This window comes from Oratosquilla oratoria, chromosome 13 (genome assembly GCF_046742065.1).
Source record: "Oratosquilla oratoria isolate Oo_2021 chromosome 13, ASM4674206v1, whole genome shotgun sequence".
In the NCBI taxonomy this organism is placed as follows: Eukaryota; Metazoa; Arthropoda; class Malacostraca; order Stomatopoda; family Squillidae; genus Oratosquilla; species Oratosquilla oratoria.
In genome coordinates, this window is record NC_134789.1 from 19,893,261 (window position 1) to 19,920,466 (window position 27,206).

Sequence of the window (27,206 nt, forward strand, 5' to 3'; positions counted from 1 at the left end):
GTGGTCACCCAGTACCAAAAAGAATATAAAGAAAATAGAAAGAATCCAGAGAGCAGCAACAAAAATGACACCTGCATTGCAAACCTATCATATGAGGAGAGATTGGCTAAACTGGAGTTACCGACACAGGAGCAAAGAAGAGAGAGAGGTGACCTACAGACCATCTACAGAATCATGAAAGAGACAGAGATACTTGATAGAGGGGACTTACTAAACTGGGATAAGAGAAACACAAGAGGACATGGAAAGAAAATAAAAAAACATAGCTACAGAAGAGAACTGAAGAAAAACAGTTTTCCACATAGAGTAGTGGACACTTGGAACAAACTGGACAAAGAAATAGTATGTGCAGAAACCATTCATGAGTTTAAAAGCAAACTAGATACTGCAAGATACAAAGGCAGGACACCACGAGCATAGCTCCCCTTCCTGCAAAATACAACTAGGTAAATACAATCTCCTCTTAGCATCCATTCCCAAATGTCTTTTCCTCATTACACTTTTTAATCCACTAAGGCATTTACTCGCATCTCTCAATTTACATTCTACCTCCACCTCCACTCCACCCTCTCCTGCCACATTTGCACCCAAGTAACTAAAACTATCCACTTCCTCCAGTTGCTCTCCCTTAATGCTCACTTCCAGTCTGCTGCAATTTTCACCCGCTTGTTTATCTTTCAGCGTCCAGTTTGATCTTAAATTTTTGTATAATTTTTGCACACTGTTTCCTCATTCAGTTTGTTCCAGATATCTATCACTCTGTGTGGGAAGCTATTCTTTTTCAGATCTCTTCTGTAAATATCCTTTTTAAGTTTCATTTTGTGTCCTTTGGTTTTTCTCCTATCCCACTTTAGTAAGTCATCTCTATCAAGGATGGTTAGTAGGTCTCCTTTTTCTCTTTGTTGCAGGGTTGGTAGTTTTAATTTGCCCAATCTTTGTTCGTATGTCAATTTGGAGAGTTGGTGCCATCTTTGTTGTTGCTCTTTGAATTCTTTCTAATTTATGTTCTTTTAAGTACTAGGTGTCCACAGTGTTGCAGTATACAGTACTCCAATTTTGGTCTTATCAATGTAACTAATATTTTCTCTTATTTTCTTCATCCGTATAATCAAAGGCCACTTTCATTGATCTTAATAAATTGAAAGTTTCTCCAACTAATTTTTCGATATGTTTGGTGCCATGTCATTGGTGATAGTTATTTCTAGGTTCCTTTCCGAGTTGACTTTTTCAACTTCCTTTGTACTAATTTTATATTATCCCGATATTCTGTTTTTTCTTTTTCCAAATTCTATTATACTATATTTCTTGATGTTGAAATTCACTTCACACTTCTGACTTCAATTTCAGACTTTGTCCAGGTCTTCTTGTAGTGATATGCAAGGTCTTCTTGTAGTGATTTTCAATCTTCCTCTGTACTTATTCTCTTTAAAAGTTTTACATCTGCAAAGAAGTTCATATAATATTCCACACCTTCATCCATGTCATTTATATATAGGGCAAAATAATTGGAGCCAATATAGAGCCTTGTGGGACTCCACTTATAATTTCTTCCCAATTTGAGCTCTTGTCTCTGAGTACCACCCTCATTTTTCTCCCATTCAAGAAATCTTTCATACATTCCAATAACTTTCCTTGTATTCCATCTATTGTTTCAATTTTTCTTAGCTTTATGTGTTGTACTTTGTCAAATGTTTTTTGTAAATCTAAAAAGGCACAATCTGTCCATCAGTCCCTTTCTTGAATTATTTCTATTAGCCTCGAGTAAAAGCATATCAAGTTTGTGGCACATGATCTTCCACGTCTAAATCCAAATTGTTTTGGATTTAGTATTTTGTTCTCCAAATGTTTAATCCATTTACTTTTGATAACTTTTTTGCATATTTTTGCTATTGTACTTGTAAGGGAGACCAGTCTATAGTTGGTTGGATTTTCTTTGTCCCCTCCTTTGTATATTGGTACAATATTTGCATTTTTCCAATCTTGTGGTACTTTTCCTTCTTTGAGTGAGAAATCAATTATCTTGTGTATTTTGTCCGTTCATCCATATATTCTTTCAATATCCAATTTGCAATTCCATCTGGCCCGTGTGACTTTCTGACATCAAGGATTTTATTTGTTCCCTTATTTCTTTCTGTGTCACCATTATTTCTTTCATTGTGGAGGATTTTTCTGTCCCTCCAATTTTGTGAGCTTTCAATTCTGAATACAGATTAAAAATGTTTGATCATAATTTTAGCCATTTCTACATTATCTATATATTCTTTATTTCCTTCATGCAGTTTCACTATTTCGTGTTTGTCTTTTAGTTTGTCATTTACATATCTGTAGAAGAGTTTAGGTTGGTCCTTGCATTTTTCTTTTATGTCTTTTTCATAGTTTCTTTTTCCCTGTGTATTTTTACATATTCATTTCTTAGTTTTATGTATGTTTGCCATTTGGTAATTTTTTGTCTTTTTTCCATCTTTTCCAGGCTCTGTCTCTTCTATCTTTAGCTTCAGTACACTTTTTGTTATACCAACACTTTATGTGTACTCTTTTTTGTTTCTTCTTTGGCACATATTTATCTGTTCCCTCCTTGTATTTTTCTTTTAATATAATTTTTCTAGTTTGCTTTTTGAAAATTATTTCAGCTTTTCGAAGCCCGTTTTGTTGTACATTAGTCTTCCTTTTCTATATTTCTCATTTCTTTTCACATAATTTTGTTCTTTTAGTTCAAACTCTATTATTATGTGGTCACTCTTCCCAATTGGTGTCTTGTATTCTATTTTGTCCATGATTTCAGGCTCTGATGTGAATATTAAGTCAAGTCTCGACGGTTCATCATTATTTCTATATCTGGTATTTTTCTTCACCCATTTACCTAGTTGTATTATACGGGAAGGGAGCTATGCTTGTGGTGACCCGTCTTTGTATCTTTCAGCATCAAGTTTTTTCTTAAAATCTTGAATAGTGTTTGCACACACTGTTTCTTTGTCTAATTTGTTCCAGGTATCTATCACTCTGTGTGGGAAGCTATTTATTTTTTTATTATTATTTTTTTTTTTTTTCAGATCTCTTCTGTAATTATCTTTTTTGAGTTTCTTTTCATGTCCTCTTGTTTTTTCATTGTCCCATTTCAATATATCATTCTTATCTAAGATTTCCATTCCTCTCATAATTCTATAGATAGTAGGTCTCCTGTTTCCCTTTTTTGTTCCAGAGCTGGTAATTCTAATTTGGACAGTCTTTGTTCATAATTTTGGAAAGACTTGGGTGCCAGTTTTGTTGTTGCTCTTTGTATTCTTTCTAATTTTTTTTATATTCTTTTTGGTACTGGGTGTCCATAGTGTTGCTGCATACTTGAGTTTTGGTCTTATTAGTGTAGTTAAATTTTTTTGTATCATTTCCTCATCCAAATAGACAAATGCCACTTTTGTTGACCTCAATAAATTATAGGTTTCTCCTCCCCTTCCTCCTCCACCATCTCAATTTATGTTGCTTGAATTTAATTTATTTTAAATTAATGTTATTATTTTACAATGTTATGCGTATAATTAATTATTTAGGGGTGTTTAATAAGATACGGTAATAGAATTTACGGATGTATAGTACAGTAACAACTTACGTTCATTTTCAACTTATGTTCGGCCGTTCGGAACGTAACTAAAACGTAAGTTGAGGAGCGTCTGTATCTATGTGTCTTACTATAGAATTAGAAAGCCTGTGGGTTCTTACATCATTTTTGTGTTCATATAACCTTTTTTCTAATCCACGACCTGTTTCACCAAAATATGAGGATGGGCAATTTTTACAAGGTATTTTATAGACAATACTATTTTCATTTGTATGGTGTTATTGTACCAAAAGAAACTAATATTAACAACAAATTAAAAAGATTAAGCAATGTAAAAAGTAACATACAATATATGGCAGAAATAGAGAACAACAGAAAATTACCATTTTTAGACACTGTCATACACAGAACAAACAGCAATGTAAAGTTTTCGGTATACCGCAAACCCACTAATAAAGAAGACTATATACATTTTTATTCGGGACACAATATTAGGACTAAAACAGGTATAATAATTGGCTTCTTCCTCGGCTTTTCGCATCTGTAGTGAAGAATTTTTAGAAGACGAACTAGATCACATTACAAAAACTTTCAGCAAATTAAGATATCCCAAAGGTCTCCTACTTAAATTAAAAAAGAAAGCTAAGGAAATAAATAAGAAGAGTAAAGATATAAATAATTGCAACAAAGAAACACGATATATCACAGTTCAAATTCCAGCATTAATTCAACTCTAGACAACGTCCTCTTAAAAGCAGGTATAAAGATAGTGAGAACATCAGGTAGCAAAGTGGGACATTTGGTAAATCGTAATTATAATAACCATACGAATGAAAATAGTATTGTCTATAAAATACCTTGTAAAAATTGCCCATCCTCATATTTTGGTGAAACAGGTCGTGGATTAGAAAAAAGGTTATATGAACACAAAAATGATGTAAGAACCCACAGGCTTTCTAATTCTATAGTAAGACACATAGATACGGATGCTTCTCAACTTACGTTTTAGTTACGTTCCGAACGGCCGAACGTAAGTTGAAAATGAACGTAAGTTGTTACTGTACTATACATCCGTAAATTCTATTACCATATCTTATTAAACACCCCTAAATAATTAATTATACACATAACATTGCAAAATAATAACATTAATTTAAAATAAATTAAATTCAAGCAACATAAATTGAGATGGTGGAGGAGGAAGGGGAGGAGGGGGAGGAGGAGGCAAATGTCCATGTTGTACTTTCGTGTTATGCTTTGTGATCAAGACCCTAAGGGTCGAAACGTTAAGGCAGTAAAATTCTTCCATTATTCCTCGTATATTTTCTCCGCCTTTAGTTACATTTGTCATAGTTTAAATCAATATATATATATATATATATATATATATATATATATATATATATATATATACATATATGATATATATATATATATATAACATATATACATATATATATATACATATATATATGATATATATATATATATATATATATATATATATAACATATATACATATATATATATATATATATATATATATATAATATATATGATATATATATATATATATATAACATATATATATATATATATACACATATAATACATATATATATATATATATATGTATATATATATACACAGTATATACTATATATATATATATATATGTATATATATGTATATCTATATCTATATATATATACAGGTAGTTCTCGATATATGCGACTTCGATATATGCGAATTCGCGTATATGCGATTCAAGAATTTGCACCACTTTTCGATATGTGCGGGGATATATTCGAAGATATGCGATTTGACCTAAAAAAAAAAAAAAAATAGTCGCGGCCGATTATTTTTTTCAAAATACCTATTATATATTTGAAGTTGGTGCGCATAAAGCCGTGTGGTAACACTGGCTGCATCAGCTAGGTAGAGCTGGCATCACTGCGGCGTTATCACAACAACAACACCGGCAGCTGTACAGACGGCATCGTCTTAGGCATCCTTCCTGTTTCATAGGCCAAACCATTGTCTTTCTGCAGGTAATTAAGCTTTTTTGATACACAAATTAATTATTTTTTTCACAAACAAATTAATTTTTGATACTTATTACTGCCCCAATTAATTTCGTAAATTTTCACTCTCTGCAAGAATTATCGTTTATTCTCCGCACTGGATAAACTCTAAGCAGTAAGCCTGCCTGTGTATCTCCAGAGCACATCAACAGTCAGTTTAAAGGTCAGATATAAACAGATATACCATTCACTAAAAATAATCGAAAAAGTACTTTTTAAAAGCATACAAATAAAGTTTTTACCTATTACAGAAGAATTTATTCAGAAAATTCACTTTTAATTGCGCCTCGCATACCACTTTTCCGAAGTCTAGATATTCAGAATAACAATATTGTTTGTTTGGCAACTGTGACGTCACGAACGCGGAATTCCCCGAACCTTTCCCGAAGCGCACGGGCGGAATGTTTCGAATAGCAGACGACGCAATGAAATGAAGACAAAACTGTTTTTTGCCAAATTTGATAAGATGTAGATGGTGGAATTATATAGAATACTGTCAGTATGCTTTTTTATGTACATTAAACTGTAAATACAAAAAGTTATGGAAGTCTTGATATCTGACCTATAAAGGTCAGATATCAAGACTTCCATAACTGTAAATACAAAAAGTTATGGAAGTCTTGATATCTGACCTATAAAGGTCAGATATCAAGACTTCCATAACTTTTTGTATTTACAGTTTAATGTACATAAAAAAACATACTGACAGTATTCTATATAATTCCACCATCTACATCTCATCAAATTTGGCAAAAAACCGTTTTTGTCTTCATTTCATTGCGTCGTCTGCTATTCGAAACATTCCGCCCGTGCGCTTCGGGAAAGGTTCGGGGAATTCCGCGTTCGTGACGTCACAGTTGCCAAACAAACAATATTGTTATTCTGAATATCTAGACTTCGGAAAAGTGGTATGCGAGGCGCAATTAAAAGTGAATTTTCTTAAATTCTTCTGTAATAGGTAAAAACTTTATTTGTATGCTTTTAAAAAGTACTTTTTCGAGCAATACGATGATTTTTAGCGAATGGTATATCTGTTGATATCTGACCTTAAGCGTAGCAAGCAGTCTGAAATGTGAATTGTAAACAGACTGATTTTTCAAACAGCTGAAGAAAATACGCTTGGCGAAATAAGTGATGTTTACGGTAGCGTCTTTTCCCGAGGTTAATACTTACATGTCAGCCCCTAATCCATTGCCTTGTGCTAAAATGTATGTAAACATATATGAGATGCAGTATGTAAGCCCTTTGCCAAAATAAAATATGTAAAAAAAAAAATAAATAAATGAAAAAAAAAAAAATAAATAAATAAATCCGAGTTGAGAACGTATCCCCCTTTTTCCCATAGGTTCAATAGTTCGATATATGCGAATTCGTTATATGCGGGGGGGTCCGCGGAACGGAACCCCCGCATATAACGAGAACTACCTGTATATATATATATATATATATATATATATATATATAATATATATATATGTATATATATGTACACACACACACACCCTTTCACCGGATGGACGGCGAGAACTGGTGTTCCAAAGAAAAAGGAAAAACTACGTGGATCTCAACATCCAGAGAAGTGCCTTTTGTATTTATAGGGAAGGGGAGTGCTTGTGGAATAGTGGGGAAGTGATAGGGTAGGAGAAGGGAAGGGATATTGAGGGAAATGGAAGGAAATGAGGAAGGGGAGGACTTGGTCCAAGAGTCAAGGCGGATTGTAAACAAACACCGAACGGATGACTTGGATCTCGATGATGGGACTAACAAAATTGTAAAGATCAGAAACATAGATAAAAGCAGTTCAATGGAAGGTGAGGATAATAATTTTCAAGGATTTAATGAGGGGGCGGCGGATACCAACCTCCCCCGACTGGCAAAACTGGAGGAAAAACTTGAACAAATGACTGAGCATTGGGAGATTAGGTTTGGCAAGATGTCAAAAATTGCCGAGAGGTTTGAAAAATTGGAAGAACTAGAGAAGGCGAACAAAAACTTAACTGATGAAATAGAAGACATAAAAAGACAGTTAAGAGAAGTAAAAGTGGAGAATGAAGAATTAAAAAAGAACAATAGAGACAATAAAGAAACAATAGCAAAAGAGGCAGAGGGTTGGAGGAAGATACAAGAAAATAGTAAAGTTGCATTTTCTGATATAATTAAACAGCAAATGAAAGAACAAACTGAAGACTCAGTTATCAAAGTCATGAGACAGAAGGAGAATATTGTAAGAGACTTAGCAGACAAAAAGAAATGTATAATTATATTAGGAATGGAAGAGAAACATAACCCAGATAGAACCACAAGGATCAAAGAGGAAAATGAAAAAGGAAGAAACTTACTAGAATTAGTTCAGGAAGATGAGCCAGAAATAATGAAACAAATCGAAGAGAAATTCAGATTCGGGAAATATAGTACAGACAAGGCCAGACCAATTAAGATTGAATTCAGGTCACAAACTACGGCAGAGAATATCTTGTCCAAAACAGGGAAACTAACAACAGGTGAACAATATAAAAAGGTATGGATAAAAAAGGAATTGAATAAAGAGGAAAGAGAGGAGGAAATAAGGAAAAGACATGAAGCTAAGAAAAAAAAAACGAGACCAGAACGGAGACAAAAAAACAAGAATTCTACTGGAGAGTAGTGAATATGAAATTGAAGCAATGGAAAATAACAGAGAGAAACACAAAAAAAAAAAACCAGAGAATACAATGGAAATAACAGAAAGTTAAAAGTATCCTACACAAATATAGATGGATTAATAACAGGACTGAATGAACTGAACAAATATCTGAAAGAAAAAGATCCGGACATAATGGGAATTGTTGAGACAAAATTAAAAGGTCCACTACCACCCAACAGCATAGGACACAATGCATATAATTATTGGATTAGAAACAGAGAGAAAAAATAAGGGGGTGAAGTTATGTTCCTAAGAAGGATATAAGCATGAAGAGTGTCACATATGGGAACAATAGAGTAGAGATGATCATGATAAAAGTAGAAGATAGAGATAAGAAGAGCAGAAAGTTTGTAATAAACTACGTGCCCCCAAAAACAGCCTCGTGGGAAGAGAATGAACATAAAAGCATGTTAGAAGACACAAGAATAACACTAAACAAGATAATGGAAGATGGAGGAAGAATAGTTATGATGGGCGACTATAATTGCAAAGAAATATGCTGGGAAGAGATGACCGTAAAGGGTGGAGAAGATTCATGGGGAAGTGTTCTACTTGAGATGATTACTGACCACACAATGACACAATGGATCCAAGAGAACACTAGGTATAGAAATGAAGAAGAACCATCGAGACTAGACCTAATAATCATATCAGAACCTGAAATAGTGGAAAAGATAGAATACCAGGCACCAATAAGCAAAAGTGACCACATATTGATAGAACTAGAACTAAATGAGAAAAAATACATGAAAAGAAATGAACAATATAGAAAAGGAAGATTGATGTATGAAAAAGCAAATTTTGATAAAATAAGGGAATTCTTCCGAAATGAAAACTGGGAAAGAATACACAAAGAAGATACAACAGTAGAAGAGAAATGGAATATTTTGACAAAAATCTATAAAAAAGTAGTAGAAAAGTATGTCCCAAGACAAAAACAAGAAAAAGAATATGTAAAGTGTTGGTACAATAAAAGTTGTAGGGAGATAAAAGACAAAAGAGACAAAGCCTGGGCCAAATGGAAGAAAAACAGAAGACCAGAAAAATGGAAAATATATACTTGTTATAGAAATGAATATGTACAAGTGTGCAGAGAGGAAAAGAGAAAATATGAAAAAGATGTCATAGAAAAATGTAAAGATCAACCAAAACTATTCTACAGATTTGTAAACAACAAACTGAAAAACAAACAAGATTTGGAGAAATTAAGACAAGGAGGAGTTGAATACACAGAGGAAATTGAAATGGCAGAAATTATGAACAAACATTTTAAATCTGTGTTTACAAGGGAGAACATACAACCTGAAGAGATTGAATGGAAAGAGAAAGTCCCCCCTATGAAAGAAATAGAAGTAACAAAGAATGAAATATTGAACCACTTGAGTAATCTTGATGTCAGAAAATCGCATGGACCAGATGAAATAGCAAACTGGATTCTGAAAGAATGCAGGAATGAACTGGCAGACATAATACATAGCATAATAAACAGTTCCTTGAAAGAAGGTAAAGTTCCAGAAGTTTGGAAAAAAGCAAATATAGTACCTATATATAAAGGGGGAAATAAAGAAGACTCTAACTATAGACCAGTCTCTCTAACAAGTACAATAGCAAAAATTTGTGAAAGAATTGTCAAAAATAGATGGGTAAAATATTTAGAAAAAAACGTGTTAAATCCCAAGGCAATTTGGATTCAGACAAGGACGATCATGTGTCACGTCACCAATTTAATATGTTTCTATTCAAGGCTAATAGATATAATACAAGAAAGAGATGGATGGGCTGATTGTGCATTTCTAGACCTAAAAAAAAGCTTTTGACAAAGTACCACATAAGAAGTTGCTTAAGAAATTAGAAACTGAAGGAGGAATACAGGGCAAAGTGCTTAATTGGATGGAAGACTTTTTGCAAGAAAGGAAAATGAGAGTAGTGATAAGAGACAAACACTCAAAATGGGATGAAGTAATAAGCGGTGTTCCGCAAGGAACAGTTCTGGCCCCAATAATGTTTGCTATATATATTAATGATATGGATGAAGGAATTGAAAGCTATATGAGCTTCTTTGCAGATGATGCAAAACTACTGAAAAGAGTGAACACGGAAGATTGTGAATCACTACAGAGTGATCTAAATAAAGTACAGGAATGGAGTAGGAAGTGGAAGATGGAGTTCAATACAAAAAAGTGTAGTATAATGGAATTTGGAAAAAGCAAAAACAGAATAACAGGATTATATAAATTGGGAGAAGAAGGAATAAAAAAAGTAGAAAATGAGAAGGACCTGGGAGTCATTGTTGTGAATAATATGTCACCTGAGAAACATATAAATAAGATTTTTGGAGAAACTTATAATTTAATAAGAACAATCAAAGTTGCATTTACATACCTGGATGAAGAAATGGTGAAGAAAATTCTAATCACCCTGATAAGACCAAGATTGGAATATGCAGCAACGATATGGTCACCAAGTACAAAAAAATGTATAAAAAACTTGAAAGAATACAAAGAGCAATTACAAAATTGGCACCAACACTCTCAAAACTATCATATGAAGAGAGACTAGCAAAACTTGAACTACAGACACTAGAGCAAAGAAGAGAGAGAGGAGATTTGATAGCTATTTACAGAATCATGAAAGGCATAGAAATTACTGAGAGAATCTGATAAAATGGGATGATAGAAATACAAGAGGACACGGAAAGAATATAAAAAAAGACAGCTATAGAAGAGATTTGAAAAGGAACAGCTTTCCTCACAGAGTAATAGACAGTTGGAACAAGTTAGATGAGAAAGTGGTGTGTGCAAAAACAATACATGAATTTAAAAATAGTTTAGATAAAATGAGATATGAAGACGGGACACCACGAGCATAGCTCCCCTTCCCGTAAAATACAACTAGGTAAATACACACACACACACTTCAACAAACGGACGGCTTAGAGGACGTTCTGAAGAAAAAGTGAAATTTTGTGGATCCCGAAGCAAAGGAAGTACCTATTGTATTTGCAGGGTGGGGGGGAAATTGCTCGTGGTGTAGGGGAAAGTGAGGAAAAAGGAGAAGGGGAGGGATTACTGAGGGAAATGGAAGGAAATGAGGAAGGAGAGGACTTGGCCCAGGCAGGCAGACGCCATGTAAACAAAAGAGGTCCCGACCAATTTAGTGACAACGAAATGTCTAACAAAAAAGTAAAGATTAGAAACATAGATAAGAACAATTCAATGGAAGGTGAGGATAACAATTTCCTAGGATTTAAAGAGGGGGAGGCGGATACCAATCTCCCCCAACTAGCAAAACTGGAGGAAAGGCTTGAACAAATGACTGAACATTGGGAGGTTAGGTTCGGTAAAATGTCAAAACTTGCAGAAAAGTTTGAAAGATTGGAAGAACTAAAGAAGGCGAACAAAAACTTAACTGATGAAATAGAAGAACTAAAAAGACATTTAAGAGAAGTAAAAGAGGAGAATAAAGAATTAAAAAGGAACAATAAAGACAATAAATAGCAAAAGAGGCACAGGGGTGGAGAAAGATACAGGAAAATAGTAAAGTTGCATTTACTGATATAATTAAACAGCAAATGAAAGAACAAACTGAAGACTCAGTTATCAAAGTGATGAGACAGAAGGAGAATATTGTAAGAGACTTAGCAGACAAAAAGAAATGTATAATTATATTAGGAATGGAAGAGAAACATAACCCAGATAGAACCTCAAGAATCAAAGAGGAAAATGAAAAAGTAAGCAGTTTACTACAATTGTTTACTACAATGTTTTTATGGATTGAATATTATAATTTCATTGAATTTCTACTGGTCTTCCAGACTATTTACTTATTTGGTGGATGGGATGGCATGAAGGACTTGAGCGACCTGTGGGCATTCCATGTCCCCTCACAAGAATGGACATGCATCAGCAAAGACACTGAAACAGAGGTAAATGAACTTTAGATGTTTGATGTTTTAGTGGGTATTATCTTGTTGACAAATGTTTTATATTGCTGATAAGTAGGTAAATAAACTTTAGATACTTTGTTCTTTCTGAATAATGATTGAATCATTCTAAGAATGAATTTTGATGAATCCAGGTTGGATAAGACAGTGTAATTATATATATATATATATATATATATATATATATATATATATATATATTGCCCCTTTTTTCTCTTTTCATTTCTTTCAAGGCAAATTTAATAGGCAGTTATGTCAAACTAATATCCATATTACCATATTCCTATAACTTCCACTCCTTTAGCACATGACTCATAATAACTTTAATATTCTAAGAAACTGACTTTAATTAATGGATTTTGCATTGATAGGGAGGACCTAGTGCAAGGTCATGCCATAAAATGTGCCTTGACCCAGAAAGAAGACAAATATTCACCTTGGGTCGGTACTTGGACTCAACACTACGAATTCCGGAGAATTTGAAGGTATAGTATAGTGAAAGATAACATGTTACTTGTCTATTGATTAAGCTATAGCCACAGTTTCATGACAGTGTTGCAGCTCCTTTGCTTATTTCTATCAATATACCAAGGGCCTTTTCCCACCTATAAGGGAGGTAGCCAAGTGAAAGGCATGTATCTACTCTCACTCATTCTACTCCCACCCATGTCACTCCCATCCACCACCCTTGTTTCCCTCTCATCATGGTTCCACATTGAGGAAGGGTCATCCCTGTCTCCTGCCCACTGCCCAGATCAGAAGCACACTTCCATCGATGAATGTTATGATATTGTATATATTTATCTATACACTGGTTGTATCTTTATGACAAAAGACCTTCACTCCTTAAAAGAGAGTTAGCCACCTAAAGCATGCACCCACCCTTCATCCATCCTACATCTACCCACATCCATTTGTTTGCCATTTTATCATAGCTGCTTGTGGATGAAGGGCCATCACTGCCTCCCTGCCCACTGCATGGGTTAGAAGCAGTGCAGCAAGACAGAGCAACTCCATAGCAAGGCCCATCAGCCAAAAGGTAGTTTACCCCATCCACTCCATTACATAGCAACCCTCCCTCCTTGGCCACCCACAGGTAATCAAAGAAGACGAGGAAAAATTCCATTGGCCTGACTTGTCAATTTTTATCTGTTCACATTCCATTATATAGAATTATTTTTTCTATCTGAGGAAATATTTGAAATTAAATTATTTTTACTCACAATATGGTGAAGTAGGGGGGAGTTAACCTGCTCACTTTGTTAGGCCCTGCTGTGGAAGAGCTGTACCTTGCTGCAGTGTGGTGGATGACAGGATCTTTCATTCTCATGGTCCTGAGATAGGAGGGGATGGTTGTTTAGGTCTTATTTGTTCATGATGTAGATGTGTGCTTTGGGTCATTGTATGATGCGTCAGTTTTTGTGGATGAATATCAAGTGGCAATAATGAAAGAATATTGGGATGATTTGGACACATGGAAAGAATGAGTGAAGGAAGATTAGTGAAAAGTATGGAAGGTAGAGGTGGATGGAGTGAATAGGAGGGGATGACTGAGGATGAGATGGATGGATGGGGTAAAAGGGGTGTTGAGAAAGAGGGGATTGTCTGTTGAGGAAGGGAGAAGACAGAATATAGGGGTGAGTGGAGAATGGTTGTATTTACCTAGTATTTACCTAGTTTTACCTAGTTGTAATATACGGGAGGGGAGCTATGCTCGTGGTGACCTGTCTTTGTATCTCTCCGCATCAAGTTTTATCTTCAAATCTTGTATAGTGTTTGCACATACTGTTTTGTTGTCTAATTTGTTCCATGTATGTAACCCTCTGTGTGGGAAACTGTCCCTTTTCAAGTTTTTTCTATAACTATCCTTTTTCAGTTTTTTTCCATGTCTCGTTGTACCTTTGTCCCACACTAACAAGTCATTCCTGTCTAAAACTTCCATTCCTTTCATTATTCTGTAGATAGTTAGCAAATCTCCTCTTTCTCTTCTTTGTTCCAGAGTTGGTAGATTCAATTTGGACAGTCTTTGCTCATATGTTAGTTCGGCGAGGGTCGGTGCTAGTTTGGTTGTCACTCTTTGTAATCTTTCTAGTTAATATTTTTTTTGGTACTGGGTGTCCAAAGTGATGCTGCATACTCAAGTTTTGGTCTTATTAGTGTAGTTAGTATTTTCTTTATCATTTCTTCATCCATATAAGCAAATGCCACTTTGATTGACCTCAATAAGTTGTAGGTTTCTCCGAATATTTTATTTATATGCTTATCTGGTTTCGTGTCCTTTCCAATCATCACTCGATCTTTTTTCCGAGTTTGCTTTTTTTTCTTTTTTCTTCCCCAATTCTGTAATCTCTTGATATTCTGTTTTTACTCTTTCCAAATTCCATTATACTGAATTTCTTTATATTAAATTTTACTTCCCACTTTTGAGTCCAATTCCAGATCGTGTCTAGATCTTGTTGCAGTGAGTTGCAGTCCTCTTCCGTTTTTACCTTCTTTAGTAATTTTGCATCATCTTCAAAGAATACAATCTCCATGACCGTCGCGCAGAGGATTCGAACCACCGCCAATAGACCCAAGAGAGTCCACAGCACCCGCCTTTGACCACACGACCACAGACGATCTAAAAGTGTACGAACTCGTAATCTATCTGATTACCGAGATTGGGGAGGTTGCTAACTGCCACCCATATAAACCCCTTTTTACAATACACCTAATCGCACCAGTGGGAATGGTAAGGACTAGATCGAATCCCCCTCACGCTTCTTGTCATCGTAACTATGTGAATAATTCGCTAGTGGACAGCGACATCAATCATACAATCTCCATGACCGTCGCGCAGAGGATTCGAACCACCGCCAATAGACCCAAGAGAGTCCACAGCACCCGCCTTTGACCACACGACCACAGACGATCTAAAAGTGTACGAACTCGTAATCTATCTGATTACCGAGATTGGGGAGGTTGCTAACTGCCACCCATATAAACCCCTTTTTACCATACACCTAATCGCACCAGTGGGAATGGTAAGGACTAGATCGAATCCCCCTCACGCTTCTCGTCATCGTAACTATGTGAATAATTCGCTAGTGGACAGCGACATCAATCATACAATCTCCATGACCGTCGCGCAGAGGATTCGAACCACTGCCAATAGACCCAAGAGAGTCCACAGCACCCGCCTTTGACCACACGACCACAGACGATCTAAAAGTGTACGAACTCGTAATCTATCTGATTACCGAGATTGGGGAGGTTGCTAACTGCCACCCATATAAACCCCTTTTTACCATACACCTAATCGCACCAGTGGGAATGGTAAGGACTAGATCGAATCCCCCTCACGCTTCTCGTCATCGTAACTATGTGAATAATTCGCTAGTGGACAGCGACATCAATCATACAATCTCCATGACCGTCGCGCAGAGGATTCGAACCACCGCCAATAGACCCAAGAGAGTCCACAGCACCTGCCTTTGACCACACGACCACAGACGATCTAAAAGTGTACGAACTCGTAATCTATCTGATTACCGAGATTGGGGAGGTTGCTAACTGCCACCCATATAAACCCCTTTTTACCATACACCTAATCGCACCAGTGGGAATGGTAAGGACTAGATCACTTTTAGATCGTCTGTGGTCGTGTGGTCAAAGGCGGGTGCTGTGGACTCTCTTGGGTCTATTGGCGGTGGTTCGAATCCTCTGCGCGACGGTCATGGAGATTGTATGATTGATGTCGCTGTCCACTAGCGAATTATTCACATAGTTACGATGACGAGAAGCGTGAGGGGGATTCGATCTAGTCCTTACCATTCCCACTGGTGCGATTAAGTGTATGGTAAAAAGGGGTTTATATGGTTGGCAGTTAGCAACCTCCCCAATCTCGGTAATCAGATAGATTACGAGTTCGTACACTTTTAGATCGTCAGTGGTCATGTGGTCAAAGGCGGGTGCTGTGGACTCTCTTGGGTCTATTGGCGGTGGTTCGAATCCTCTGCGCGACGGTCATGGAGATTGTATGATTGATGTCGCTGTCCACTAGCGAATTATTCACATCTTCAAAGAAATTCATATAGCACTCCACGCCTTCATTCATGTCATTAATGTATACAGCGATCATGATCAGGGCCAGTACCGATCCGTGCGGGACACCGCTTTTTACTTCTTCCCAGTTGGAGAATTTTTCTCTAATTACAACTCTCATTTTCCTCCCAATCAGGAAGTCTTTCATCCATTCCAATAATTCTCCTCTGATGCCACCTTTTGACTCTATCTTATTTATTAGTTTCCTATGTGGTACCTTATCAAATGCCTTTTGCAGGTCCAGAAAAGCACAGTCTGCCCATCCATCTCTTGTATTATGTCTATTAATCTTGAATAAAAGCAGATCAAATTTGTTGTACATGATCTCCCTCGTCTGAATCCAAATTAATTTGGGTTCAGTATAGATTTTTCTTCCAGGTATTTAACCCATCTGTTTTTGACAACTCTTTCACAAATTTTTGCTATTGTGCTTGTTAGTGAGACCGGTCTGTAGTTAGATGGATCTTCCTTATCACCTCCCTTATAAATTGGTACAATGTTTGTCTTCTTCCAGTCCAGTGTGGATGATGCTGTGATCCATGGATGGGAGTGGGTGGGGAATGGGGAGAGGTTAGGGAGTGGTTATGTATGAATGATATTTTGACACAGCCCAAAGGTATTTCTTCCTGTCTTCTCTTTCTCTGCATGAGGGAATGGAGAGGAGGGTCTTCAATTAAATGAAGAGCAGCCTTGCTGTGGATGTGCAGTGTGTTGCTGTATTGCTTGTGACCCAGGGCAATGGGCAATATGCTGGGATGACCCATCATCCAGGAGACAAGAAAAGAGGGAGGGAGGGGTGGTGAATGGTAGTGGATTGGGGATGAAATGGGTGGGAGTAGAATTATGCCTTTTGATGTTGGGTACTTCCCTTAAATGAGGAAAAGCTGTTGCTATATGTATGTATGTATAATGTGGAAAAGTTAATCGGTTATTGCCTCAAGTTTCACTAAGTGGAAAAATTGCAGCCCCTGAGTGGCTGGCCATGGTCCCCAGAAACTCCCACAGATTTCTCTGAGAAGAAACTTTGGACTGTTGTCTGTGTTGTATCAGTGTAGAACTGTTTTTTTGCCACCAGCTCGGATTGGTAGGTGGATGAGAGTAGTTGTTGGTTGTCAGCTCTCCATGTGTGAAAAAATGTAAGAAATACAATTGAAGTTGATAAAGAGAGATCGCCCAATCCAGAGACTGAGTGCCAGACCCTCAGGGTTGTAGCTCCTGAAGGAGGAGAGGTGATTAACAGGTTTTGAAAATGGGTTGCTTCGCTGTCCATTTTGGAGGATCACCACATACTGGTACCTGTCTTTGGTTCCTGTGCGAAAGTAGAGAAAGTAGGAATTTAATTTAAATGTTATTATATGTACTTTCTTTTGAATGTAAGAGATTTTATTTAATTTATATACTGTATTTGCTGGCCTAATGGACATGGATTAAAAAAAAAATAATAAAGGCACAAGAAAATTACTGTGCCCCTAATACAGCTGTATCACATATGAGAGAGATGTGAAGACAGTTGAAAAAGGCTTAGGCTTATGGGAGGGTTTTGATTGAGAGGATTAGGAGAGGAACAGAGGGAGTACTTAGTGAGGAACAGTGTGGGTATAGGAAAGGTAGGGGTTGCGTAGATCAGATTTTTGTGGTAAGACATATATGTGAGAAAGTTATAGGAAAAGGTAAAGATGTTTTTTTGGCCTTTATGGATTTGGAAAAGGCTTATGATAGGGTAGACAGAAAGGCATTGTGGGAGGTATTGCAGATATATGCAATAGGAGGAAGCTATTAAGGGGGTACGCGACACCTGGGGGGGGGTGAATTCGGTCAAGATATGGCATTTTTCAAAACTGTGTTCAAAATGTTCGTATACCATTTAGAAATAAATCCCGACAAATGATTTTCCAGCCGAGTGCAATTTAAAGGTCTTGGGTGAGGTTTAAAGGGACAGAGTTAAAGGCCCAACCCACACTAGAGAGAGGCGTGCCATTTAGGACCTTCAGGCGCATCGAATAACGTTGAAATTTGATTGAATTTACGCTCGCCCAGTGCTTCAATGGCCAGTACGATGGTGGAGGGGAAGGGAGGAAGGTGGAGGGAGAAGTTTTGCCAACTTTGAGCGAAGCTAAGCGTCAGTTACCGGCTAGCTCTGAAAGGAAAAGTGCGCATGTCTCATGAGCTCTCATTGCAATCTATTACTTTAGCTACAAAGGATTACAAAGGCGGAGCATGCCGACAGGAGACCTTTTGATCCATATCTAGGTCGGATGAAAAAAAAAAAAAAAAAAAATCATATTGATAATAAAATAGTAAATAAAACTATAATAATGTAAATAACAAATAAAATACATTAAATAAATGCATAGGTATAATTAAAATAATAAACAAACAGGTAAATAGTAAATAATAAATTAACATAACTAATAATGAATGAAAATCAGACAGACAAATGATAACAAAACAAAAACAAATAATATAAGATAAATTATAATCATTACAGCATCTTACTTAAGTATTTATCTAAATGATTCTTAAAGCTTCGAACTGAACTACATTGCACTACCTGTGCAGGAAGTTTATTCCATTCATTAACTACACGGTTGGCAAAGTTGTTTCTACCTACTTCCAAATTGAATCTATTTCCGGACAGTTTGAGACCATTGTTTCTTGTCTGATTCTCATTCAATGTGAAAATTTTGTCACTTTTGATGTCAATTCCCTTTAAAATCTTAAAGACCTGTATCAAGTCACCTCTGAGTCTACGCTTTTTCGTATGATTTATTTTTGATATTTGGAATCAGTTTTGTGGCTCGCCGTTGTACTTTTTCCAGTCTGTCATTGTCTTTAATGAGATTCAGTGACCATACGGAAACAGCATATTCCAAATGTGGACGAGCTAACGATTTATATAGCTTGTTAATGAGTGATGGACTTTTGAAATCAAAAGATCGCGCAATCAGTCCCAGAATCTTATTTGCTTTCTCAGAGGCTGAAATACATTGCTTGGATGATTTGAGGTCATTACTGATAATTACGCCGAGATCTTTTTCACTATCCACTTTTGTTAACGAATTTCAGCTAGTACATACTACTCTTTAGTACAGTCATCATGGGTAGCAAAAAGAACAAAAGAACATCCACAATGACAAAAAACAGCAGTTAAAGATGGCAAGCAGTCAAAGACGACTAGCCAAGACCTCACCACCTCTCACTCCACCACCGTCCTCACCTGCACCTCTGTGACAGTGACAGAGGTAAAGGACAACATTAGACTAAACAATTCAAAGAGGAAGATTAAATCCAAAGAAGAAAGCAAGAGGAAAAAGATCAAGGCTATACAGGAAGAAGAGAGAAAGAAGAGAGAAGAAGGGACATCATATGATGCTGGAGGGGGTGCCCTACCAACATAGATTGGTGAGAGGAATCTGATGAGGAAAGAGAAGGCGCCCACTGCTGGAAAATAAACCTCTTTCCAATGATTTAGATACCCTGAAGACCCCCAGCAGTGAGGTTTCATATGAAGAACCGCCAAAGGTGCAAAAAAGCAAATTATATGATGGTGTCATCTGTGCGTCGTCACTACTGTGACATACTTATACTTTAGTTTTTCAGTATTTAAAGTACTTATAATTAAAATATGTTGATGATTTTTACTGTACGTACTCATTATATAATAAGAATTAGCCATGAAAAAATCGGTCAAATTGGTGAAACTATAAGCAAGGGACAGATATATTTATATTTCAAGTTGCCATATCTCCGTTCGATATTTTTTTACTTTCTTTTAATCATAAAAAATCTAAAATACATCAGATTTAGATGAAACTTACAGGGAATATTACTTTTAGTAACTGCTAGGGCCTTTCGTTCGAATATTTTGAATAGGATGAAAGAGTTCGGAGTAATAATGGAAACAAGACAAAAAAAAAATTATTTCTCACAATTTTTGCCGGACATTAAAATTGAAATGCCTGTATGCAAAAGTATAAAGGAAATTGTTCAATTACTCAATGACCGGCTCTAGGTGTGCCTACTGACTAATCATAGCCAAAATATAAAACAAATTGGTTCACGTATTATGGTGCTGTGCACTTTTAAATGTCGCTACTGGTATACGTACATGTGTACATGTGTACATATGTACATGTGTACATACATCATTCTGTTTCACCTAAAATGTAGGCAACATGGATACCTATTTACCTGAGAAGTTTCAGCTCTTTACTCTAAATAGTTTAGAAAATGACCGCCAGGTGTCGCGTACCCCCTTAAAAGCTGTCAAGAGTTTTTACAAGAGTAGTAGTGTGTGTAAGGATCATAAATGAAGAGAGTGAGTGGTTTGAGGTAAAGATGGGACTTCACCAGGGATGTGTCAAGCCTCCATGGCTGTTCATTTTATAAATGGATGTGATGCTGCAAGAGATAAATGCAAGGGTAATTGGCAGGAGATTGGAGATGGTGAAAGAAAATGGAGAGAAGTGGGAGATAAGCCATTTGTTGTTTGCCAATGACACTGCACTTGTAGCAGGATCAGAGGAGGGATTAAGGAAGTTAGTGATGGTATTTGGGAAGGTGTGCAAAAGAAGGAAGGTGAAGATAAATGTGGGTAAAAGTAAGGTGATGAGATGTACAAGGAGAGAGGATGGCAACAAATTGGAAGTGACTATTAAGAGAGGCTGGAGGAAGTGGATAGCTTTAGATATTTGAGTGCAAATGTGGTGGGGAAGGAAGGAGTGGAGGTGGAGGTAAAATGTAGATTGAGAAAAGCAAGTAAATGCCTTGGCAGAATAAAAAATGTAATGAGAAATAGACATTTGGGAATGAATGCTAAGAGGATATTGTATGAAGGGGTGATTGTACTGACAGCTCTGTACGGGACAGAAACACGGAACATAAGAGAGGAGGAGAGAAAGAGTTTAAATGTGTTTGAGATTAAATATCTGAGAAATATGGTAGGGGTTACTAGGCTGTATAAAGTGAGAAACAAGAAGGTGAGGAGGAGAGCAGTGTTGGAAAAGGAATTGTAAGATAGGGTTAATGATGGAGTATTGGGATGGTTTGGACACATGGAAAGAATGAGTGAAGAAAGATTAGTAAAAGAAGTGTGGAAGGCAGAGGTGGATGGAGTGAACATGAGATGGATGGGAAAGAGGGGAATGTCTATTGAGGAAGGAAGAGAGAACACAGAATGGGTGAATGGAGAATGGTTGTGTATAGATGATGCTCAGATGCATGGAAAGGAGTGGGTGGGGATGGGGGTGAGGGAGCATGTGTGAATGATATTTTGACACAGCCCAAAGGTACTTCTCCCTGTCTTCTCTTTTTCTGCATGAGGGGATGGAGAGGTAGGGATCACTGATTAAATGAAGCAACCTTGCTGTTGATGTACTATGTCTTGCTACATTGCTTCTGACCCAGGGCAGTGGGTGAGATGCAGGGATGACCCGTCATCTAGGAGGAGCCAAGAAAAGAGGGAGTAAGGAAGGGGTGTTGAATGGGAGTTGAGTATGTGGAGATGAAATGGGTGGGAATGGATATATGCCCTTTGACTTTGGGTACCTCCCTTGTAAGGGGGAAAATGCCCTTGGTTTATGTATGTATATTAACAACATCCATCTTTAACATATCATACCCTATACCAATGAGAAATATACTCAGAAAGGCCAAGGACATTTAAAAATAATTTCATACACCAGTCACTATTTGCTTTTAGCAGATGATGATGAAACAGTGGTTGTGGTCACAAGGCCTACAAACCCCTCTTCCTCTCTAACCCTTGACATAGCTAAAAACTTCAAGGCACAGTTCAAGGAGTTCATTATCATGACAACCTTTCTGTTTTCAAAAATGCTGCTTTGTCACTTACATTTATGATTATAGTAATAGGCCAATATACTCTTAATTAGGCTTGTTTAGAAAATATGTAGACCTAGTAATAGATATTGTTCTTGTATCTTGTTCATCATTCAAAAGTTAACTTTAGATAAGTCTAAAACACACAGAACTCTCACTTTGTATACAAAAGTAAACCAACAACTACAGTTGCCAGGTACCTCCAGTAAGTAAAATAAAACAATCTAGCTTCCGCTGAACTCAATCCTTGTGACATAGCTATGAAGCTGAGCCAAAAACTAATGTAACTGAACAATCTTCAATAGATTTGAAATAAATTTTTGTCACAAACCCATGGCTCAGAACTAACACAGACACTGTTATATATATATTTCCTAATTATATTAGTATAATCAGGAAGAATATTTTTTGTATTTATCTAGTTGTATTTTACGGGATGAGAGCTATGCTTGTAGTGACCCGTTTTCGTATATCTCCACATCCAGTTTATTCTTAAAATCGTGTATAGTTCTGGCATTCACTGTTTCTCTGTTCAGTTTGTTCCAGACATCGATCACGCTATGTAGGAAACTTTTTTTTTTTTTTCAGGTCTCTTCTGTAACTGTCTTTCTTTAGTTTCTTTTCGTGTCCTCTTGTTTCTATTTTGTCCCACTTTAATAAATCATCTCTATCGAGAATTTCCATCCCTTTCATAATTCTGAAAATGGTCAACAAATTGCCTCTTTCCCTTGTCTGTTCTAATGTTGACAAATGTAATTTCTCTAATCTTTGTTCATATGTCAAATTTGACAGTGTAGGTGCCATTTTTGTTGCTGCTCTTTGGATTCTTTCTAATTTTCTTATGTTCTTCTTTGTGCTAGGTGCCCACATTGTTACAGCATATTCTAGTTTTGGTCTCATCAGTGTAAGAACTATTTATTTAACCATCTCCTCATCTATGTAGCTGAAGGCCACTTTCATTGATCTTAATGAGTTCCAAATAATTTATTGACATGTTTATCAGGTGTCAATTCACTTGAGATGATTACTCCTAGGTCCCTTTCTGAGTTGACTTATTTGACATCTTTGTTTCCAATTTGATATTGTCCTGAAACTCTTTTTTTACTTGTTCCAAATTCCATCATGCTACATTTTTTAATGTTGAAGTTCATCTCATATCTCCGACTATATTCCCATATTTTGTCCTGGTCATCTTGTAATTTGGCATCGTCAGCAAAAAAGTTCATGTAAGAATTCACTCCCTCATCCATATCATTTATGTGTATGGCAAACATTAAAGGAGCCAAAACAGAGCCTTGTGGGACGCCATTCTTCACAACTTCCCAGTTCGAATTTTTGTCTCTAAGTACCACTTTCATTTTTCTCCTAGTTAAGAAATCCCTCATCCATTCCAACAGTTTACCTTGAATTCCTCCTATTTCAATTTTTCTTATTAATTTTTTTGTGTGGTACTTTGTCGAAAGCCTTCTGGAAATCCAAGAATGCACAATCTGCCCATCCCTTTCTTGTATTATCTCAATTAATCTCGAGTAAAAGCAGATTAGGTTTGTGGTGCACGATCTTCCACTTCTAAAGCCAAATTGTTTGGGGTTTATTATTTTGTTTTCTTCCAAGTGTTTGGTCCATTTGTTTCTGATGACCTTTTCGCATATTTTTGCTACTATGTTTGTAAGGGATACCGGTCTGAAGTTTGTAGGATCTTTCCTATTTCCTCCTTTATATATTGGTACTATGTTTGCATCTTTCCAATCTTGCGGTACCTTTCCCTCTTTGAGTGAGAGGTCAGTTATCTTGGATAGTTTATCTGTCAGTTCGTCTATACACTCAGTATCCAATTTGCAATTTCATCTGGTCTGTGCAATTTCCTGACATCTAGGTTTTTTATTTGGTCTCATTTCTTTTTGTGTTATCTTTATTTCTTTCATCATGGGTGATCTCTCTTGTCCATCTTCCCATGATTGTGAGCTCTCAATTGTAAAAACAGACCTGAAATGTCTGATTATAACTTCTGCCATCTCTGTGTCATCTATATATTCTTTATCTCCACGCAATTTCACTATTTCATGTTTATCCTTTAGTTTTTCATTTATATATCTGTAAAAGAGTTTAGGTTGATCCTTACATTTGTCTATAATATTCCTTTCATAATCTCTTTTTTTTCTTTCCTCCATATATTCACATATTCGTTTCTAAGTTTTATATATGTTTGCTATTTGGATGATTTTCTATCTTTTTTCCATTTTTTCCATGCTTTGTCTCTCCTGTCTCTAGCCTCACTACACCTTTTGTTAAACCAACATTTTATGTAAATCTCCTTTTGTTTCTTTTTTGGTACATATTTGTTAATTCTTTCTTTGTACTTTATGCTGTCCCCCAACCCCTTGTTACTGTCCTGTACCCTTTCTCTGAATATTCATTTCCTTTTTTCGCTGACCCTGTGGTGGGGGAAGAGAATGCTACCACCAAGTCTTTCCACTTGAGTCGTAAAAGGCGACAAAAAATGGGACAGGGGATGGGATTAGGAGTCCTACTACTTGTAGCCCCAAAAGGGGACATTCCTAAAAAAAGAGGTAAAGGCTTAAGAGGGTCTGGGAGTTTTCCAAACAGTACCCTAAGGTTTGGGTCTTTTAATGTGCATGGATGTGGTACAGATGAGAGTAAAAGGGAAGAGATAGGCAGTCTGTTTGTGAGAAGAAAGGTGGGTGTGCTGGCTTTGAGTGAAACTAAAATGAAAGGAAAGGGCAACTGTGTGTTTGGGAGTGTAGCTGGGAGCTACTCAGGAGTGAAGAGGGAATGAGGAAGAGAAGGGGTGGCTATACTAGTAAGTGAAGAGATAAGTAAGCGGGTAGTGGAGTGGAAGGAGGTTTCATCAAGGTTGATGTGGATGAAGGTGAAGCTGGGAAAGGAGATGTGGGTTTTTGTAAGTGCGTATGGACCTGGCAGTGAGAAGAACGTAGAGGAGAGGAAAGGGAGGCTTTTTGGGTAGATATAAATGAGTGTGTAGAAGGATTAGGGAGAAATGTCTGTAGTTGTATTGGGAGACCTTAATTCTAGGGTAGGAAGTGAACCAATAGACAGAATGATTGGGAAGTATGGAGTTCCAGGTAAAAATCATAGTGTAGAATTGATGGTGGAGATGTGTCTTGAAAGAGAGTTGATGATAGCAAATACAATGTTTAGGAAGAAAGTCAAGCATAAGTACACATGGGAGAGGGTGGTGGATGGAAGGGTGGCAGATAGAGCGTTAATGGACTGCATAGTGGTGACCAGGACTATGGTAAGAAGAGTTAAGGATGTACATGTCCTAAGGGGAGAGAGTGGGGGGAATATTAGATCATTTTCTGGTGGAAGGTAAATTGAGAGTGGAAAGTAGGTGGAGAAAGAGGAAAAGGGCAGAAGGTAGGGAGGTACTTAGAGTGAACTGCTTAAATGAGAAAAAAAAAAAGGAAAATGAGTATAAGAAGCTGAAAGAGGAGTGTGGGGGAGTAAAGGATAGAGTAGAACTAGGAGTGGAGGAGGAATGGGGATAGTTCAAGTAGGGAGTCATAAGGTGTGCAAAGATTGTATGTGGAACAAGGAGGATGGGAGGAAATAGAAGGAAGGGCAGTGAGTGGTGGGGTGAGGAAGCAAAGAAAGGTGTAGAAGAGAAGAAGCAGGCATTCATAGATTGGCTACAAATTAGGACGAAGGAATTGTATGAGAGGTACAAAATAGAAGGGAAGTTAAGCAGAAGATAAAGGAAGCAAAGAGAAGAGCAGATGTGAAATGGGGTAAGAGTATGACAAAATTTTGAAAGCAATAAAAAGATGTTTTGGAAGGAAATTAAAAGAGAAAGAGGAGGCAAATCAAGTAGAGAAGAAAAGGTAAAAGGTGCAGATGGAGAGATGATAATGGAAGAGAAGGCAGTGAGAGGAAGGTGGGCAGAGTATTTTAGGGAGTTGCTAAATGTGAAGGAGGATAGGGAGAAAAAGGTAGTTGCAGTGGGAAGCGCTAAGAAAATGAGGGTGATGAGTGAGGAAAATGGAGGAGAAATAAGGAAGGATGAAGTGAAAGCAGCAGTTAAGATGATAAGAGCAAGTAAGGCACCTGATCTGGATGGATGCCATGCAGAATGTCTGAAGAAAGGAGATACAGTTATGGTGGACTGGCTTGTCAGGTTATTTAATGTTTGTTGGAGAGAGGGTAGAGTGCTGGAGGACTGGAAGAGTGCCTGTATAGTTTTGCTTTACAAGGGAAAGGGGGACAAGTGTGAGTGTAGTAGTTTCAGAGGGATCAGCTTGTTGGGTGTAGTTGGGAAGGCTTGTGGGAGAGTCTTGATTTAGAGGATTAGGAGAGGAAGAGAGGGAGTAATTGGTGAGGAACAGTGTGGTTTTTGGACAGGTAGGGGTTGTGTAGATCAGATTTATGTGGTAAGACAGATATGTGAGAAAGCTATAGGAAAAGGTAAGGATGTTTTTTTGGCTTTTATGGATCTGGAAAAGGCTTACAACAGGGTAGACAGGAGTAGTAGAGCTTGTGAAAAACAAGCACTACTACTCTCATAAAAACTCTTGATAGCTTTCCTCCTATCCCATATATCTGCAGTACCCCTCACAGTGCCTTCCTGTCTATCCTGTTGTAAGCCTTTTCCAGATCCATAAAAGGAAAAAAAAAAAAAATCATCCTTACCTTTTCCTATAGCTTTCTCACATATCCGTCTTACTACAAAAATCTGATCTACGCAACCCCTACTTGTCCTAGACCTACACTGTTATGGGAAATGAAATAGGTGGGAGTGATTTCTATGCCTTTTTCTTTTTGGCTACCCCCCGCATAAGGGGGGTAGTAGAGCTTGTGTTAGGATTAGAAATGGAGAAAGTGAATGGTTTGAGGTAAAGGTGGGACTTCGTCAGGGATGTGTTATGTCGCCCTGGCTGTTCAATCTTTACATGGATGGGGTGGTGTGAGAGGTGAATGTAAAGGTAGTGGGTCAGGGGTTGGAGATGATTAAAGAAAATGGAGAAAAGTGGGAGGTGAGCC

At 36.9% G+C, this 27,206-nt stretch overlaps 1 protein-coding gene across 1 annotated transcript in view; it reads left to right on the plus strand.

The window, feature by feature from the left end:
• The window catches only part of muskelin (muskelin 1), a 124,874-nt gene that overhangs the window by 29,846 nt on the left and 67,822 nt on the right, over nucleotides 1–27,206 (plus strand). The window contains exons 7-8 of the mRNA XM_076196882.1: nucleotides 12,135–12,245; nucleotides 12,635–12,748. Coding sequence (XP_076052997.1) covers nucleotides 12,135–12,245; nucleotides 12,635–12,748 — 225 coding nt within the window. The remainder of the gene's footprint in view (nucleotides 1–12,134; nucleotides 12,246–12,634; nucleotides 12,749–27,206) is intronic.